General features: G+C 39.4%; 1 protein-coding gene across 1 annotated transcript in view; it reads left to right on the forward strand.

Annotated features, from left to right (window-relative positions):
* Window positions 1-19,283, forward strand: part of BOD1L1 (biorientation of chromosomes in cell division 1 like 1) — a 56,837-nt gene that overhangs the window by 14,511 nt on the left and 23,043 nt on the right. Inside the window, exons 6-10 of the mRNA XM_024119195.3 lie at window positions 7,261-7,427; window positions 8,576-8,687; window positions 9,349-9,487; window positions 10,579-10,651; window positions 12,540-18,510. Of these exons, the coding sequence (XP_023974963.1) occupies window positions 7,261-7,427; window positions 8,576-8,687; window positions 9,349-9,487; window positions 10,579-10,651; window positions 12,540-18,510 (6,462 nt within the window). The remainder of the gene's footprint in view (window positions 1-7,260; window positions 7,428-8,575; window positions 8,688-9,348; window positions 9,488-10,578; window positions 10,652-12,539; window positions 18,511-19,283) is intronic.

Consider the following 19,283-nt stretch of genomic DNA (forward strand, 5'->3'; position numbering starts at 1 on the left):
ACTCATAGTTATGGTTTATTACAGCTAAGGGACACAGATTAAAATCAGCCAAGGGAAGAGGCACATAGGCTATAGAGTCTGGCAAAGTTCAAACACAGAGCTTCCACTTGTCCTTTCTTTTTCTTTGTTTTAAAATTTATTTTATTGAAGTCTAGTTGATTTACAATGTTGTGTTAATTTCTACTACACACAAAGTGATTCAGTTATACATTCATATACATTCTTTTTCATATTCCTTTCCATTATGGTTTATCACAGGATATTTTTTTTAACATTTTATTTTATACTGGAGTATAGTTGATTAACAATGCTGTGTTAGTTTCAGGTGTACAACAAAGTGATTCAGTTATACATGTATCTATTCTTTTTCGAATTCTTTTCCCAATTAGGTTGTTACAGAATATTGAACAGAGTTCCCTGTGCTATACAGTAGGTCCTTGTTGGTAATCCATTTTAAATATAGCAGTGTGTACATGGAAATCCCAAACTCCCTAACTATCCCTCCCCCCTATTCTTCCCCCCTTGGTAAGCATAAGTTCGTTCTCTAAGTCTGCAAGTCTGTTTCTGTTGTGTAAATAAGTTCATTTGTATCATTTTTTTTTAGATTCTGCATATAAGCGATATCATACTATATTTCTCTTTGTCTGACTTACTTCACTCAGTATGACAATCTGTAGGTCCATCCATGTTGCTGCAAATGGCATTGTTTCATTCTGTTTAATGGCTGAGTAATAATCCATTGTATATATGTACCACATCTTCTTTATCTATTCTTCTGTCAATGGACATTTAGTTTGCTTCCATGTCTCAGCTATTGTAAACAGCGCTGCAATGAACGTTGGGGTGCATGTATCCTTCCAGACCATGTTTTTGTACAGGTATATGCCCAGGAGTGGGATTGCAGGATCATATGCTAGCTCTGTTTTTAGTTTCTTAGGGAACCTCCATACTGTTCTCCATAGTGGCTGTGTTAGTTTATATTCCCACTAACAGTGTGGGAGGGCTCCCTTCTCTCCACACCCTCTCCAGCATTTATTGTTTGTGGATTTTTTTTATGATGGCCTGGTGGTGTGAGGTAATATCTCATTGTAGTTTTGATTTGCATTTCTCTAATAATTAGTGATGTTGAATATCTTTTCATGTGCCTCTTGGGCATCTGTATGTCTTTGGAGAAATATCTATTTAGGTCTTCTGGCTATTTGTCGATTGTGTTGTTTGTTTTGATGATATTAAGCCGCATGAGCTGATTGTAAATTTTGGAGACAGACCCCTTGTCAGTCACATCATTTGCAAATATTTTCTCCCAATCTCTGATTGTCTTTTCATTTTGTTTGTGGTTTCCTTTGCTGTGCAAAAGCTCTTAAGTTTAATTAGGTCTCATTTATTTATTTTTGTTTTTATTTCCATTACTCTGGGAGATGGATTGAAAAAGATTGCTGCGATTTATGTCAGAGAGTGTTCTGCCTGTGTTTTCCTCTAAGAGTTTTGCAGTGTCCAGTCTCATATTTAGGTCTTTAATCCATTCTGAGTTTATTTTTGTGTATGGTGTTAAAAGACTGTTATAATTTCATTTTTTTACATGTAGCTGTCCAGTTTTCCCAGCACCACTTATTGAAGAGACTGTCTTTCCTCCATTGTGTAGTCTTGCGTCTTCTGTTGTAGATTAATTGACCATAGGTGCATGGGTTTATCTCTGGGCTTTCTATCCTGTTCCATTGATCTATAGTTCTATTTTTGTGTCGGTACCATACTGTTCTAATGACTACAGCTTTGCAGTATAGTCTGAAGTCAGGGTGCCTGATTCTTCTAGCTGCGATTTTCTTTCTCAAGATTGCTTTGGCTATTCGGGGTCTCTTGTGTCTCCATACATATTTTAAGATTGTTTTAGTTCTGTGAAAATTGCTATTGGTAATTTGATAGGGATTGCATTGAATCTGTAGATTGCCTTCAGTAGTATAGTCATTTTGAAAATATAGATTCTCCCGATCCAAGAATATGGTATATCTTTCCATCTGTTTGTGTCATCTTTGATTTCTTTCATCAGCATCTTACAGTTTTCGGAGTACAGGTCTTTTGTCTCCTTAAGTAGGTTTATTTCTACATATATTATACTTTTTGATGCAATGTTAAGTGGGATTGTTTCTTGAATTTCTCTTTCTGACCTTTTGTTTAGTGTATAGAAATGCAAGAGAATTCTGTGTATTAATTTTGTAGCCTGTGACTTTACCAAATTCATTGATGAGCTCTAGTAGTTTTCTGGTAGCATCTTTAGGATTTTGTACATATAGTATCATATCATCTGCAGACAGTGACAGTTTAACTTCTTCTTTTCCAATTTGGATTCCTTTTATTTATTTATTTATTTTCTGACTTCCAAAACTATGTTGAATATAAGTGGCGAAAGCGGACATCCTTGTCTTGTTCCTGATCTTAGAGGAAATGCTTTTAGCTTTTCACTGCTGAGTATGATGTTAACGGTAGGTTTATGTATATGACTTTTATTATGTTGAGGTATGTTCTATCTGTGCCCACTTTCTGGAGAGTTTTTTATCATAAATGGTGTTGAATTTTGTCAAAAGCTTTTTCTGCATCTATTAAGATGATCATATGGGTTTTACTCTTCAATTTGTTCTTGTATCACATTGATTGATTTGCAGATATTAAAAAATCCTTGTATCCCTGGGATGAATCCTACTTGATCATGGTGTATGATCCTTTTAATGTACTGTTAGATTCAGATTGCTAGTATTTTGAGGATTTTTGTGTCTATGTTCATCAGTGATATTGGCCTGTAATTTTCATTTTTTGTGATATCTTTGTCTGGTTTTGGTATCAGGGTGATGGTGGCCTCATACAGTGAGTTTGGGCATTTTCCTCCATCTGCAATTTTTTGGAACAATTTCAGAAAGATAGGTGTTAGCTATTTTCTAAATGTTTCATAGAATTCACCTGTGAAGCCATCTGGTCTTGGACTTTTGTTTGTTGGGAGTTTTTTAATCACAGTTTGAATTTGAGTACTTGTGATCAGTCTGTTCATGTTTCCTATTTCTTCCTGGTCAGTCTTGGGAGATTGTACCTTTCTAGGAATTTGTCCATTTCTTCCAGATTGTCCATTTTATTGGCATACAGTTGCTTATAGTAGTTTCTTAGGATGCTTTGTATTTCTGCGGTGTCTGTTGTAACTTCTTTTTCATTTCTAATTTTATTGATTTGAGTCCTCTTCCTCTTTTTCTTGATGAGGCTGGCTAATGGTTTTTCAATTTTGCTTATCTTCTCAAAGAACCAGCTTTCAGTTTCATTGATCTTTGCTATTGTTTTCTTCATCTCTATTTCACTGCTCTGGTCTTTATAATTTCTTTCCTTCTACTGACTTTAGGTTTTGCTTGTTTTTCTTTCTCTAGTTGCTTTAGGTGTAAGATTGGGTTGTTTATTTGAGATTTTTCTTTTTTCCTGAGGTAATACTGTATTGCTGTAAACTTCCCGCTTAGAACTGCTTTTGCTGCATCCCATAGGTTTTGGATCTTTGCTTTCATTTTCATTTGTCTCTAGGTATTTTTTAATTTCCTCTTTGATTTCTTCAGTGATCCATTGGTTGTTTAGTAGCATGTTTTGTAGCCTCCATATGTTTGTGTTTTTTTACAGTTTTTTTTTCTTTTAGTTTATTTCTAATCTCATAGCATTGTGGCTGGAAAAGATGCTTGATATGATTTCAGTTTTCTTAAATTTACCAAGGCTCGCTTTAAGGCCCAGCATGTGGTCAATCCTGGAGAATGTTCCATGTGTGCATGAGAAGAATGTGAATTCTGCTGATTTTAGGTGGAATGCTCTATAAATATCAATTAAGTCCGTCTGGTCTAATGTATCATTTAAGGCCTGTGTTTCCTTATTAATCTTCTGTCTAGATGATCTGTGCATTGCTGAGAGTAGGGTGTTAAAGTCCACAACTCTTATTGTATTACTGTTGATTTCTCCCTTTATGGCTGTTGGTATTTGCCTTATATATTGATGTGCTCCTATGTTGAGTGCGTATATGTTTATAATTGTTATATCTTCTTCTTGGATTGATCCCTTTATCATTATGTGGTGTCCTTCTTTGTCTCTTATAACAGTCTTTATTTTAAAGTCTATTTTGTCTGATATGAGTATTGCTACTCCAGAGTTCTTTTGATCTCTATTTGCGTGGAATACCTTTTTCCATCCCCTCACTTTCAGTCTGTATGTGTCCCTAGGTCTGAAGTGGGTCTGTTATAGACAACATATATATGGGTCTTGTTTTTGTATTTATTCAGCCAGTCTGTGTCTTTCGATTGGAGCATTTAATCCATTTACATTTATGGTAATTATCAATGTGTAAGTTCTATTGCTTAATTGTTTGGTGTTTGTTTTTGTAGGTCTTTTTTCTTCCCTCCCTCTCTGGTTCTCTTCTGTGGTTTGATGACCATCCTTAGTGTTGTGTTCAGGTTGCTTTTTCTGTGTGTGTGTGTGTGTGTGTGTGTGTGTGTGTGTGTAGTAGTTTTTGGGTTTGCTGTTCCCATGCAGTTTTGATATAGCAGTCTATGTATGTACAAGATTGTTTTAAGTTGCTGGTGTCTTCCCCACCTACAGAAGTTCCTTTAGCATTTGTTGCAAAGCTGCTCTGGTGGTGCTGAACTCTCTTAGCTTTTGCTTGTCTATGAAACTTTTGATTTCTCTGTCAAATCTGAATGAGAACCTTGTTGGGTAGGGTATTCTTAGTTGTAGGTTCTTCCCTTTCATTGCTTTAAATGTATCGTGCCACTCCTTTCTGGCCTGCAGAGTTTCTGCTGAAAAATCAGCTGATAACTTCATGGGGATTCCCTTGTATGTTGTTTGTCATTTTTCCCTTGTTGATTTTAATATTTTTTCTTTGTCTTTAATTTTGTCAGTTTGATTACTGTGTGTCTCAGCATGTTCCTCCTTGGGTTTATCCTGACTGGGACTCTGTGCTTCCTGGACTTGGGTGACTGTTTCCTTTCCCATGTTAGGGAAGTTTTTAGGAATTATCTCTTCAAATATTTTCTCAGGTCCTTTCTCTCTCTCTTCTTCCTCTGGGACCCCTATAATGCGAATGTTGGTGCATTTAATGTTATCCCAGAGGTCTCTTAGACTGTCTTCATTTCTTTTCATTCTTTTTTCTTTAGTTTGTTCGGCAGCAGTGATTTCCACCATTCTGTCTTCGAGGTCACTTATCCATTCTTCTGCCTCACTTATTCTGCTATTAATTCCTTCTGGTGTCTTTTTCATTTCAGTTATTATATTGTTCATATCTGTTTGTTTTTTCTTTAGTTCTTCTAGGTCTTTATTAAACATTTCTTGCATCTTCTCGATCCTTCCCTCCATTCTTCTTCCAAGATCCTGGATCATCTTCACTATCATTATCCTGAATTCTTTTTCCGGAAGGTTGCCTATCTCCACTTTACTTAGTTGTTTTTCTGGGATTTTATCTTTTTCCTTTACCTGTGACATATATACCTTTACCATTTCTTTTCATATAATTTTCTGTGATTGTGGATTCTGTACCGCAGGCTGCAGGATTGTACTTCTTCTTGCTTCTGCTGTCTCCCAATTGTCCTTTCCTTGTGGTGTTGTGGACACAGTGCCCTTCCTGGCATTGACATCTGACAGTGTATACAAATTATTGCCAAGCAGGGAAACTCACTGGAGTCTTGATGTCTGAAGTTTTTATTGGGGCTTCAGCATGTACACCTAGTTGACCGCCCATGTGTCTGATCTCAGCCTCCAGCCCCTCTCGGGGTCAAACTGATACCCCATGACCCAATGCTCCCACCCTAAATCACACTATTAGGCAATTTGGCTTAACCCATGACCCTAGGTAAATAAAAACACTCCTATCAGGCATGACAGTCCAAAGGCTTAGAGATTACCTCCCAGAATGGAGGAGAAAGACCAGACCTCTCTTTTATTATATAGTTTGTTTTTCAGCCAACCCTTATTAAGTATTTAGTGTGTTCCAGGCACTGTGCTCGGTTATTACACTATTGTATAGGTGCAGGTGAGGAAACAGAGTTGCCAAGACAGGGTGTCTCGTCCAGGGTGATATAACTAGTGATCACAGAGCCATTTCAAACCTGTGTCTGGGCTTATAATCAATACCTATGCTGCTCTTTACCACATGATTAAATATTGTTTATGACCTTTTGAAAAGTCAAAAATATTGAATATTTTTTGCAGTTGCCTGTAGGTGGCATCTTGTAACTTTGTTGCTGGCTCTTGGATAGAATACCCAGAGAGAAAACCATAGGGGAGAAAAAGTAGAAGGTTTTAATGCCACAAATATGTTTTTCTGTATCTCCCATTTTTCATTCTTTTCTTAGTATCCATTAAAAAACTGAATTAGCAGCAGTCTCCACTCTTCATAATTATCCTCATGAGGTCATTTGAGTACCGATGTAAGAAGAATGCTCTCATCCTGTTAAAACTCCACTTTCTGTAGCCAAATGGAAGTTTTAATTCTAGATCCTTTATTGGGTCTTTTCAAGGTTTTTCCTGGACAGAACTAGATTTTCTATGTATGGGATCCAAAAAGTAAGAAAATGGGTCTTTTGAGAGTACTAAGCAGTACTTGGTATCACTTCTTTACTTCTTGCTGTGCCATGGGGAACTTATCCTCCTTCCTAAGGTAGAGGGGTTTTAGTATATACTTGGTGTAGGGCCAGTTATTGATTCTTCCCTCTTCCATAAAAGAAAGATCACAGGTTGTCATTAACATCTCAAGTTTACTTTAAAGTGTTGCTTCAGGTGAATTTTTTCATTTAAATACTGGTAAAGCATTCATACCAAGTCTATTTTCATACAAATGAGGATTAACTATTTGTCAAAGAAACATAAATAACTATAAGGCCTAATTTTTCTTTGCCTTTTTGATATGTGAGAAGCTGAAAGAAAGGAAAAAATTAATAAATCAAGAGGACTTACCTGGTGGTCCAGTGGTTAAGACTCTGCATTTCCAGTGCAGGGGGCACAGATTCAATCACTGGTTGGGGAAGTTCCACATGACATGTGGTACAGCCAAAATAAATAAATAAATAAATAAATAAATGGATTATATCCTTTAAAAATGTCAATATCTGGATGTTCAAATACTGATATTTCTCCTGTCAGACCTACAAATACACTCAAACTACATTGATACTACTTTTGCCTCTTGATGCGGATCAAGCATAATGTTGATCTTATTGCTGATTAACAGAAGCACTCATCTTTCTATTGACTTTCTTCCAGACGAAGAAAAGAACAAGCAGAACAAAACAAAAACTCAAACCAATGATTCCAGTGAAGGAAAAGCAAAAAGTGTACGGCATGCTTATGTTCACAAACCATATCTTTATTCAAAGTATTATAGTGATTCTGATGACGAGCTTACTGTAGAACAACGGCGGCAATCTATTGTAAGTCAGATTTGATCTCTTATTATTTTAAACTATTAAATCAGGTTGGCAAACTTGACTAGTCTGTTTACAAGGTACTGGTGAGCATTTGAAACAGTGACATAGGTTCTACTTTCAGGAACCTTGTCATTTAACTAGGCAGAATAGACATAAACATATGATGGAGGTGTTCATATCATGATTAATGGTAGTGAAAAACTGGTAACAACCTAGGTGTTTCATAGTGTCAAAATGTTTGACTCAAATATGGATCCAGCCATAAAGAGAGATGACAACAGCCATTAACATAATATTAAGAGGGAAGCACAGTCCATCCACATATTTCCTGCATTTGAAAATACTTCTAAGATGTGCTATTATTAACAGCTTTTTAGAGAAAAAAATTGCTACCTTGGTGTATATGTACATCAATTTTAAGATGGCTTATAATTTCAGAAACATTAAAATATGAAAAATTGTGCATCATAGATTGAGGAAATATTACTACATGAAAAATGACTTGAAGGAAGTGCACCAAAATGTTAATAGTGGCTTATCTCTTGAGGTTAGTTGATAAGGAGTTATGCTTATGCTTAGGATGTTTCGTGCTTTGAGGCTTTGAGTTCTGGGTGGGAAAGAGATGGTGGAGTAACACACAATGACTAGATTTTCCCTGGCTTTAAAATATGACTGCAGAAAGTCCCATGTCTAAAACCTGGTTTCTGAGATTATGACCAGAAAGTAGCATTTGTTGTAGGACTAGCCTGTCACTTGAATCTGTATTTCAACTTTCTTTTTTGAGAAAATCAAAAAATTATGGAGACCTACCTCTGCACTTGATGCTCATAGATATTTTTACAGCTATCCTTTTAACTAAAATAGCAGTTTATTAAGCCACCACTTCCCAAAATGATACCTTTAAATTGACAGCATTCTTTAAGAGTAATGGAAACATTTAACTTCTCTCTCTTTTATTCTTCAGGTAGCGTCCAGATTGAAACACATGCACATGCACATACGCACATATGTATATAGTAGTAAATATGCATTTTTGCAGAGCCCATTAATTTGTAAGAACATCTGAAGGGCAAGTGTACTTTTTTCCCCAACGTGTTTTTGCTTTTGCCTGATAATCTGTCAGGATAATTATGAATATTTTGTGGTTTTAGGCTAAAGAAAAAGAAGAGAGGCTTTTAAGGAGACAAATTAATAGAGAGAAACTTGAGGAAAAACGAAAACAGAAAGCAGAAAAGACAAAGTCTTCAAAAGCTAAGAATCAAGGTATGAGAGATGTTAACTTTTAATATTTTAAACTACCTTATATACTCCATTATTTTCTAGCTATTAATATAACTTATGAGATATAATTTTGATCATTTTATTTTAAAATCATATCTCAATAAAACTTCACTTATTTAAATTATGTATTTTAAGTTATGGAAGATTTCCTTTTTAATCTAATGTGTTTCATCACTTTTTAAATTATATTTCTGTATCTAAAGTAAACATTCTATCACATACCAGATAATACACCTCACATGTTAGCAATTTATTCTGCAGTGATGGTAGAATGGATTATCACTGGAAAATTTATTGTTAACCTGTGAGTCCTCAAGCCTTGCAGTGATAATAATGGAATTCATCTATACTTTATGTTAACCAAAATGTCAAACATTTATCTGGACTATTTCATTGAACAAAATTGAACTTCCTCTGGACACTGATCTTGTGTGATATAAAATACACAGATGTACATATATGAACATTTGAAATAAAAAATATGACTTCTCCATCTAAAAAATTATTTTTATTCTAACACAGCTTAGAGATATTAAAGCCATTTTGCATTCTTACAGTGATTAGAAAATCTTAATGAAAAATAAATATTACAGTTTTTAAAACTTTGTTGTGAGATACAGTTTATTGATTGCTTCTTTCCCAGGCAAAAGTAGTGTGGACTTAGAAGAATCATCAACAAAGAGTTTGGAACCCAAAGCCCCCCGAAGTAAAGAAGTCCTTAAAGAACAGAAAGTTTTAGAGAAAAAGGTAGCCTTAAGCAAAAAGAGAAAAAAGGATTCCAGGTACATATTTTATCTGGCCACATTCCCACTGTAACATTCTCTCAGCATGCTTTCAGAAGAGAGGCTTTGAAAATGACAGTAAAGAGTGAGACCTTTAATGTGTATGTTATTCCATGTTTATGAAAGACCTTAAGGTTTCCTTTTCAGTATCTTAATTCATTGTATTAATATCTATAATATTTCAAAGTAGTGTATACTAATCTTTTGAGGGGGGCAGACTTTTTAGATAATGTGACGGAAGCTTTGGGCTCTTTGCCCAGAAAAATGCACATGCATAAGCACACAGTTGTCCCTAGAGTTTCAGAGAGTTTATAGACCCTCTAGAAGTACTCAGGAAGTATCCCTGTTCTGGACATTCAGTTACGTCTTCAGTTCACTTCACCAGAATCTCATACTTCTCCCCATAAACCAGAGGTCCAAGCCAAATTTTTTTTAGCACTGCATTATCATGGTTAATTCTGTAAGAATTACAAAGCTGAAGACATTGAGAGTGGCTGTCTAGGCATGGGCTATAACTTTGCTGTTCCATCGTGATGTAGTTATATAAATTTATCTTAAACTTGAAGATAGCTGAATCAATCATTTGCAGAACTCAGTGGGAGGAGTTAGCTCTCATTTTTCTTATAGACCTCATTCCTGTTGATCTGAATAAATAAAGCTACCCTGTTTATTCAAAAGATAAGACTTTCAAAATGAAATTGTAGCCCATATCATATTCATCTTCAAGCAACATTCAGGAAATCTTTTTTCACGAATACTTTCTTATAGGGCCAAGAGTGTTCCATGTCACAGTTGGGATTGAGTTCTTCACTGTTGACCAAGAATAGGATTTAAATTGAAATGCACAAGTCTCTATGTACATATTAAATGTTTATAGTAAAGAAAAGCTAAGGTTTTTTTTTAATCTTCCTGAGAAATTCTGATATGTGATTCAAAGTTCATATTTCACTTTTTTTTAACATCTTTATTCAGTATAATTGCTTTACAATGGTGTGTTAGTTTCTGCTTTATAACAAAGTGTATCAGTTATACATATACATATGTTCCCATATCTCTTCCGTCTTTCATATTTCACTTTTTCCTCCACCTAGGAACGTTGACGAGAATTCTAAAAAGAAACAGCAATCTGAAGAAGATTCCAAAGAAACCCTCAAAACAAGTGAGGTATGTCTTGATTAATAAAACCCTATTTTAACTGTTCTTTTGTTAGATATACGCCATTCAGTGCTTTGTAGGTCCCCTGCATCGGCAGGCTGACTCTCAACCACTGCGCCACCAGGGAAGCCCTACAATCCAATTTTTTGCAAGTTGAATAAAAAATCCATCACATTCAGCATTCTAACACCCCCATCCTATTATGGTCTGAAGTCCTCATTTTGGCAAGTTGATTCATATGATCTTTTATCTGGATAATAGCTACTTTTCTACTCCCTTCCCTTCCCCCAACTTCCCCACCTCTTATTTCCTATACTGGCAATAATAAAAGTGCCAGGAATAATAATGAAAAAGAAAAGGGAAAAAAAGTTAAAAATCCCTCCACAAATAGATTATCTGTTTTATTCTCTTCCATTCTCATCAACATATGTTCATAATTTTGTAGAGTAGATGTAATCTTGCAAAGTGTTTTTAATGTTCCCTCTTTACTCATTGTATGCTATAACTTCCTATTTGATTGTATAATATTATATTGAATACCATAATTTAAGCATTTCCTCTTAGTTGAGCACTTAGATTGTTCCTAAGATGTGATCATTTTAAATAGTAAAAATATGTACATAAAACTACCCCCAAAATGTTCAATAAATACATTTCTCCTTTTTGCCTTATTTTCTTGAGATAAGCTTTTGTTTTCACTGGGTTTAAATGTTTATGTATACTGCCATATTTATAACTCTGTAGCTGAACTATCTTAACACTTGTAAGGGAAACACTAATGGTTTAGTAATTATTTATTCATAGTCAGTAAATGTTCTTGATGTCTTTATCAAGAAATTAGAGGCATATTTATAAGTATATCCTGATATTCTAATGGCATATCTTTAAATATTTAACTTTATTTTATGAGAAATTTCTGTGAAAAATTATCTCATAAAATTTTATTCACATTAATTGGTTAGAACTTACCATAGAATTAGGTTGATGAAATCCCTGTTCTTTCTTTGAGGAGTTTAATTTTAAAGTATTTTTTTAAGATGTTGGTCCAAATATTACTAGTTGTTAAAATGTAAAAAGGTGCAGTGATAAACTGACCCAGAGACTCAGAGGGCTTTCTGAGGACTTCAGCCCATTATTTGAATGAGAATAATTACAGCTAGTCCATGAGTCTTTATTAGAGTGTGCTTAGTCACTAACATTAATCCCCTCAGTGCCCTACTGTGGGGTAGGGAGGAAAGTCTGGATGTTTTGGTCTATCAGTGTCTTCCCTTGGATACATCAATGTATACATACGTTATATATAACATTATTATTACCGTGAGTTATTGTGTGCATTTGAAGCTTCCTAAGTAGCTTGTCTTACAGGTAACCTAAATTCATGGAGTTCCCATAAATAATTTGGGTTTCTAAATTAAAATATAAGAAACCTTTATTTCATTGCAAAATTTTTAAATTGCCTTCATTCGGTTTTCAGCTTTTGGAGTAAAAAACATTGCTTTGTCATTCTTTCAGCTTATATTTATTAATGACCACTGGGCATTAGTGGGCTTTAGCAACTTAGAGTTTAAGAAGGCCTCCTAAATGCATGGACGCACCTCAGGAGAAAGAACTACTCTCTAAAAAGATGCTGCAATGTAGTGGGAAGGGTACTAGACTCAGAATGAAATCATCTGAACTCGTTGCTGGGTGTCAAGTTACTGAATCATGCTGAGTTTCAGGTTCCTGATGCATAGAATGAAGTTAACAATATCTACTGGCTGCTGGCAAAGGTTAAATAATAAATAAGTAAGGTGTAACATGTGACAGCACTCAACGTACTATATGCACCCAAATGTTAGATGTGAATATAAAAATTAATATTAGTATTTCTTATATTTTAACTTTTATTTTCTTACAGCATTGTGAAAAGGAAAAAGTATCTTCTTCAAAGGATTTGAAGCACGTTCATGCAAAGAGTGAACCAAGTAAACCTGCTCGGAGACTTTCAGAGTCTTTGCATTCAGCTGATGAAAACAAAAATGAATCCAAAATAGAAAGGGAACATAAAAGACGGACATCAACCCCTGTTGTGGTGGAAGGGGTGCAGGAAGAGACTGACATGAGAGATGGGAAGAGGCCAGTGGAACGGTCAGAAAGTGGCACAGAAGAACCCCAGAAACAGAAATGCACACTTAAAAATGAAAAGCATCTAAAGAAGGATGATTCTGAAACACCACACTTGAGAAGCCTGCCTAAGAAAGAGACAAAATCCTCCAAGGACAAGCCTGAAAAAGAGAAAACTTTGTCAGAAGACAAACTGTCTACAAAACATAAGTATAAAGGTGACAGTACACATAAAACAGGTGATGAGACTGAGCTTCACTCTTCTGAGAAAGGCTTGAAAGTTGATGAAAATATTCAGAAGCCAAGTCAACAAACAAGGCTTTCTTCAGATGATAAAGCTGAACGAAAAAGTAAACATAGGAATGAAAGGAAATTATCAATTTTGGGCAAAGATGGTAAACCAGTTTCTGAATATATTATAAAAACCGATGAGAATGTTCGTAAAGAAAACAACAGAAAAGAGAAACATGGGTCAGCCGACAAAACTAAGGCAGAGCACAAATCAAGAAGATCAAGTGATTCTAAAATTCAGAAAGATTCTCTGAGTTCCAAGCAACATGGAAGCACATTACAGAGAAGAAGTGAAAGTTACTCAGAGGATAAATGTGATATGGACTCAACTAATGTAGATAGTAATTCAAAAGCAGAAGAGGTTGTTCACAAGGAAAAGCGAAGAACCAAGAGCTTGTTAGAAGAGAAACTTGTGTTAAAGTCTAAATCCAAAAGCCAAGGCAAACAGTTAAAAGCAGTTGAAACAGAATCACAAGAAAATGTCACAAAACAGGTGACCACTTCAAAACCAGATAAGGAGAAGAACACAGAAGAAAGTGACCCAGATAGGCTGCGGAAGTCTAGAGTTGAAGACAGACCTTCTGAGGAAAGTGGTATGGAACCTGCATCAGAGAGCACTGCCTCTTCAACACACGGTGCACAGAGAGAGTCCAGTCACAGAACGAAGTTACCACTAGCAAAGGAGAAGCACAAGGGTGATAAAGAGTCAAGCTCCGCCAGACTTGAGAGAAAGTTATCAGATGGGCACAAAAGCAGGAGCTTAAAGCATAGTAGTAAGGACGTGAAAAAGAAGGAAGAAAATAAATCAGAGGACAAGGATGGTAAGGAAGTTGACAGCAGTCATGAAAAGCCCAGAGGAAGTAGTTCAGTTGTGGAAAAGAAATTAAGCAGAAGGTTGTGTGAAAATCGAAGAGGAAGCTTATCCCAAGAAGTGACCAAAGGAGAAGAAAAACCAGCAGCAAACCCTTTGGGCACTCCCAGTAGTTCCTTCCTTCAGAGACCCAAAAAAAGTGGTGATCCTGCCTTGATGCCCGAACAAGAGCCAATGGAAATTGATGTGGAGCCAGCCATGGAAAATGCATTGGAAGTACCCAAAACCCAAAACATCAGAAGCAGTAGTTCTCAGCAAGACATTGACTTAGAAAATATTACAAAACAAAAAACCACTACAGTTCTAAAGGATGAGTTACGAACTTCCACAGTAGATTCAAAAACAGCAGCGCCAGCCTGTAAATCAGGACGTGGAACAGGAACTGTTGGTAATTCTGAAAAGCATGCTGACCATAAAAGCACCCTAACCAAGAAAGTGCATCTCCAAAGTGCTGTGTCCAAACTGAATCCCGGGGAGAAAGAGCCTGCTCAACAAGGAACTAATGAAATGAATGTAGACTTCGAAACGAGTCATCAGTTGTTACCTCGTGCTCTGTCAGAAAGTGACAGGGCACAAAACAATTTGAAAAACGCCACCAGACCCACTGAAGAATGCGTTGCTCAAGGAGATACTGCTCTTGAACATTCCACAAATGTAGACTCCTCCCTGTCGTTAAGTTCTGTGACTGCTGTGCCTCAGAAACAATCTTATGATTCATGTGAAACTCCTTTAGTTGACAAAAGAACTGTTTCAGAAGGTGGCACAGCCAGCACCTTGCTTGTGGACCACTCTGAAATCCCTAACCAAAGCTTGACTCTTAGGGAATCAGAAGTCCCTAGGGCAAGTGACAGCAAAGAAGGTGATGCAGTTTCCACAGTAGATAAACCAGCAAAAGCAAGCATGGATAACAAAAGACACATTCCAGAAGGTTCCCAGGCCACTGTACTCCACAGCAAACAAGGAAAAGTAAACATGCCTCTTGGTAGTGAGTTAACAGACATGACTATGGAAAATGAGAATGTTATCGAAGAAGGTGGCTCAATGGACGTGGCTGGGAAAGGAAGTAACTTGAATTCAAAGCAGACAATTAAGGCTTCTGTAGAAAATGGCCAAAAGGATGGCATTGCTGTTGATCAGGTGGTAGGTGTGAGTACAGAAAAAGATGCTGAAACTGTTGGACTTAAGCATAGTAGAGGCCCAGGTGAAATAGAAAACATGCCAACTGATGCTGACAGAAGGAATGAAAACAGTGAGGTGGACACCAGTGCTGAAAGCAACACTGCATCCTCTGTGTTACACCAAAGGAGCCGGAAAGCTGAGACTGCAACAGCCAGGTCTGGTAGAGCAGAAAAGACTTCCATTGCCACCAGTACTGAAGGGAAGGACAGAGGTGTTCCCCTAAACCCAGTGAAGGAGGGGGATGCCACAACCACATCCGCAGAGACAGCAGAGGGCAGGGTGGCCGTGCCTTGCACAAGCATCGAGGCGGATGAAGGCCTCACGATGGGTGTGCACTCCAGAAAGCACTCCCTTCACGTCGGGCTGGAAGCCAGGGAAGGCACCATCTTTGCTGCAGCAGAGGAGGGTGGGGGCGTCGTCACAGAAGGATTTGCTGAAAGTGAAACTTTCCTTACAAGCACCAAGGAAGGAGAAAGTGGGGAGTGTGCTGTGGCCGAGCCAGAAGAAAGAGTGACTGACCCAGTGACGGCTCCCGCGGGGACCACAGAAGACGACATCAATAGCGCGGCACCCGAAGAGAAGGATGATGCTGTGACCAGTGCAGGCTCCGAGGGGAAGTGTGATGGTTCTTCAAGTGGGGACTCAGGACTCGTGGAGGGAGCTGTTACTTTTATTAGTGAGGTTGAAAGTGATGGAGCGGTAACAAGTGCTGGCACAGAAATAAGAGAGGGGTCCCTAAGCAGTGAAGAGGTGGATGGATTTCAGAGAAATACGATGAGAATGGGCCCCAAGAAGGAAACTGAGGGGACTGTGACGTGTACAGGAGCAGAACGGAGAAGTGATAGCTTCGTCATGTGCTCAGTAGCTGGTGCAGGGCCACAGGAGGAGCGGAGGGTTACAGGGGCCCCTGAGGTCCCAGTAGATAATGACACGCCAACGGGAGCCAGTCCCACCCAGGAGGGAGGCGGGTCTGTGAATGACGGCCCAGAAGGTGAAAGCGCGGTCACCAGCACAGGGATAACAGAGGAAGATGGGGAGGGGCCGGCAAGTTGCACAGGTTCAGAAGAGAGCAGCGAAGGCTTTGCTCTAATTTCTGAATCAGAAGAAAACGGAGAGAGTGCAATGGACAGCACAGTTGCCAAAGACGTCACCAACATACCATTAGTCGCTGCTGGTCCGTGCGATGATGAAGACATCGTGACCAGCACAGGCGCGAAGGAGGAAGATGATGAAGGGGAGGGTGTCGTGACCAGTACTGGAAGAGGAAATGAGATAGGGCACACATCAACATGCACAGGGATCGAAGAAGAAGGTGAAGGGGTGTCTGTTTGTGAAAGTGCAGAAGAAGGGGATGGTCGGATTGGCACTGCGGTGGGGCATGTGGAAGCCGAGGCCGGGGCTGCCATCCCAAATGCAAATGAGAGTAATGTTGATAGCATGAGCAGTGCTGAGAAGGACATTAAAGATGCAGAGATCTGCTCCAGTGCCAAAGGGATTGTGGAAAGCAGCGTGACCAGCGCAGCTGCCGGAAAGGGCGAAGTGGCTCCAGTTCGTGAAGGTTGCGAGGGTCCCATGACTAGTGCGGCTTCAGATCACAGTGACAGTCAGCTCACCAGAAAAGAAAAAGTCGATGATACCACTATTTCCACTGGCCTGGTGGGGGGCAGTTATGAGGCTCTTGTATCCGGTGCAGCCCCAGAATACAAGGCTCATCACACGTCACCAGGTGAAAAAGCAGATGAAGGTATCATCACCTCTGTGGAAAATGAAGACAGTGACGGCCTTGTGGCTGCTAAAGCCAGTGTCAGTGTTACCAACCAGGCTTGTTTAGCCAGCGGTAAAAGTCAAGGCAAAGGCTTGATGATTTCTACCAGTACAACAAATGATTTCACCCTGCAGCTAAACACGATGGTAGACATAGAAGAAGGTCGTTCAAGTGCCCTGAGAACTGAAGAAAGTGTGGAAGGCCCCAGAGTGAACGTGGAAGAATTCGAGGCCCCCATGCCCAGCGCGGTGTCAGGCAATGAGAGCCAACTCCCGGCTGCTAGAAATGAGGAGAAAGACGAGTGTGCCATGATTTCCACAAGCATAGGGGAGGAGTTCGAAGTGCCCATTTCCAGTGCAACAACCATCCAAGGTGCCGAGAGTCAGCAGCCAGTTGTAGCAGTTGAAGAAAGAGCTAAAGGGCCAGTCTTGGTGAGCTCTGATGACTTTGATGTGCCTATGCCCAGCGCACCTGCGGAAGTCGGGAGCCCCCTTGCTTCAACCAGCAAGGAGGAGAAAGATGAGTGTGCCCTCATTTCCACCAGCATCGCAGAAGAGTGCGAGGCCTCTATTTGTGGTGTGGCTGTGGGAAGGGAACGTGAGCGATCCATCCTGGGCATGGAAGAGAAAGATGGGAGTGCCATCATCTCAACAAGCTCAGTAGAAGACTGCGAGGGCCCGGTGTCCAGTGCTGTCCCTCAGGAGGAAGTCCATCCCTTGGTCACACCAGTGGAGGAGACGAGTGACACCGCCATGATTTCCACCAGCACCTCAGAAGGACGTGAGGCAGTCATGGTGGGCGCCATCCCACAGGATGAAGATCAGCCCTCCATTGCGGGAACAGAGGACTTGAGCGATGCCGCCATCATCTCCACCAGCACAGCCGAATGTGTGCTGGCCGCCACTGGCCTAAACAGGCACGAAGAGAATCAGCTGACTGCAGGCAGCCCTGAAGGAAAAGATGACCTGTCAGCCTCGAAGATGAGCAAGGCTGAGGCCCCTCTGCCCAGCCTAATTGCTGAGGACAACTGTCAGTATCCTGGCCCATCCACAGGAGAAAAAGAAGTGGGCCCCATGGTGGCAGTGGGCACCAGGGAAGGGCACGACAGGGTGTCAGTCAGCATGCTCTCTGCAGGTGCTGGGTGTGCACCAGAGGCAGAGAAGTCTGGCAAGGACTGTGCGGGCAAAGTTCAGAGAGAAGATGAAAGCCCTGAGGCAGGGACGTCGGGGGACAGCACTCCAGGCAGGTGTCCGGCAGGGATTAGCGCGGACTTGCCTCTCCACCCTCGAGGACCAGAGCAGGCAGCCGAGGACTCCTCCGTCAGGGTGCTCTGTTTGACAGCCGTAAACACTGGTGCTAAAAAAGCTGATGTTCAGCAGGGGCCTGAGGGTGACTTGGAAACCACCACTGAATGTATTAATGGCCAAGGATCAGAAATTGCTCCTTCTCACATGACAGTCCTTCCTGCTGCCTACGCTGTAGCTCTCTCGGCTCCTAAATGCAAGCAAGACTTGACCATCAGGAGCGATCGCAGTGGCAAGTGGACTGCTCCAGCGTCTGCTGAGCAAACAGGAAATGGTAACAGCATGACCGTGTCCTTCCAGCAAGAAGGAGGCCTTGAAGTCACTGCTTCTTCTGAAGAAAATTTGCGTAACACAGGTGAAAATCTCCTAAGTGCAAATTGTTGCATTTTCCAAAGATAATTGTGTGTAGAGGACATTTAAGACAATCTTCCAAAAGATGGTTTGGGTTCTAGAACGTCACAAAATAGCTCTCATTCCAACTTGAAGGTCAAGCTTCTCTAAAATTGTGTTTAAAACCTTACAGCCTTAGACCTGCTTCTCATGTGCGATGAGGCCAGAGGCCAGAGGCTGAGAGCCAGGTCATCAGCTGGCCAAGTGTTGCCTGCAGGACTGTTACAAGTTACTAAGCCTCTTGGACCTTCAGGTTTCTTATCAATCAAAATGAAGATCCCTTACAGTAACGCATGAAATGAGTATATTTTTTATCACCCTCATTTACAAATGAGGGAAAAGATTCAAAGAGTTTAAATAACTTGCATAGCACTCAGGTGCCTCTTAGAAAAAAATTACTTCAGAGCCTCAGTTTTCTGTTGTATAAAAAGGAGATGGTAGTACAAAAACAAGCATCATTCCAACCCTTATCTGACTTACAGACTTGAACTATGTGTCAGTTCAGTCTAACTGGCTACTTCTAATCGAGGGAACACATTATTTTTTTTAATGGAGTTTATTGTTCATATAAATGAGTTAGTTTCTGGTTTAGAATTGTTTGAAAAGGAAAAGAAATGTGTTCCTTCCTGGTAGATTTCAGAGAGTGCTGGTCTTGTTAGAAACCGTTGGTAACTTTCAAAGGTGTAAGCTTTAAGCTTGGTCATTCATACACTCCCACTTCAGACACATTACACCAGG

The sequence above is a fragment of the Physeter macrocephalus genome, chromosome 7 (assembly GCF_002837175.3).
Source record: "Physeter macrocephalus isolate SW-GA chromosome 7, ASM283717v5, whole genome shotgun sequence".
Lineage (NCBI taxonomy): Eukaryota > Metazoa > Chordata > Mammalia > Artiodactyla > Physeteridae > Physeter > Physeter macrocephalus.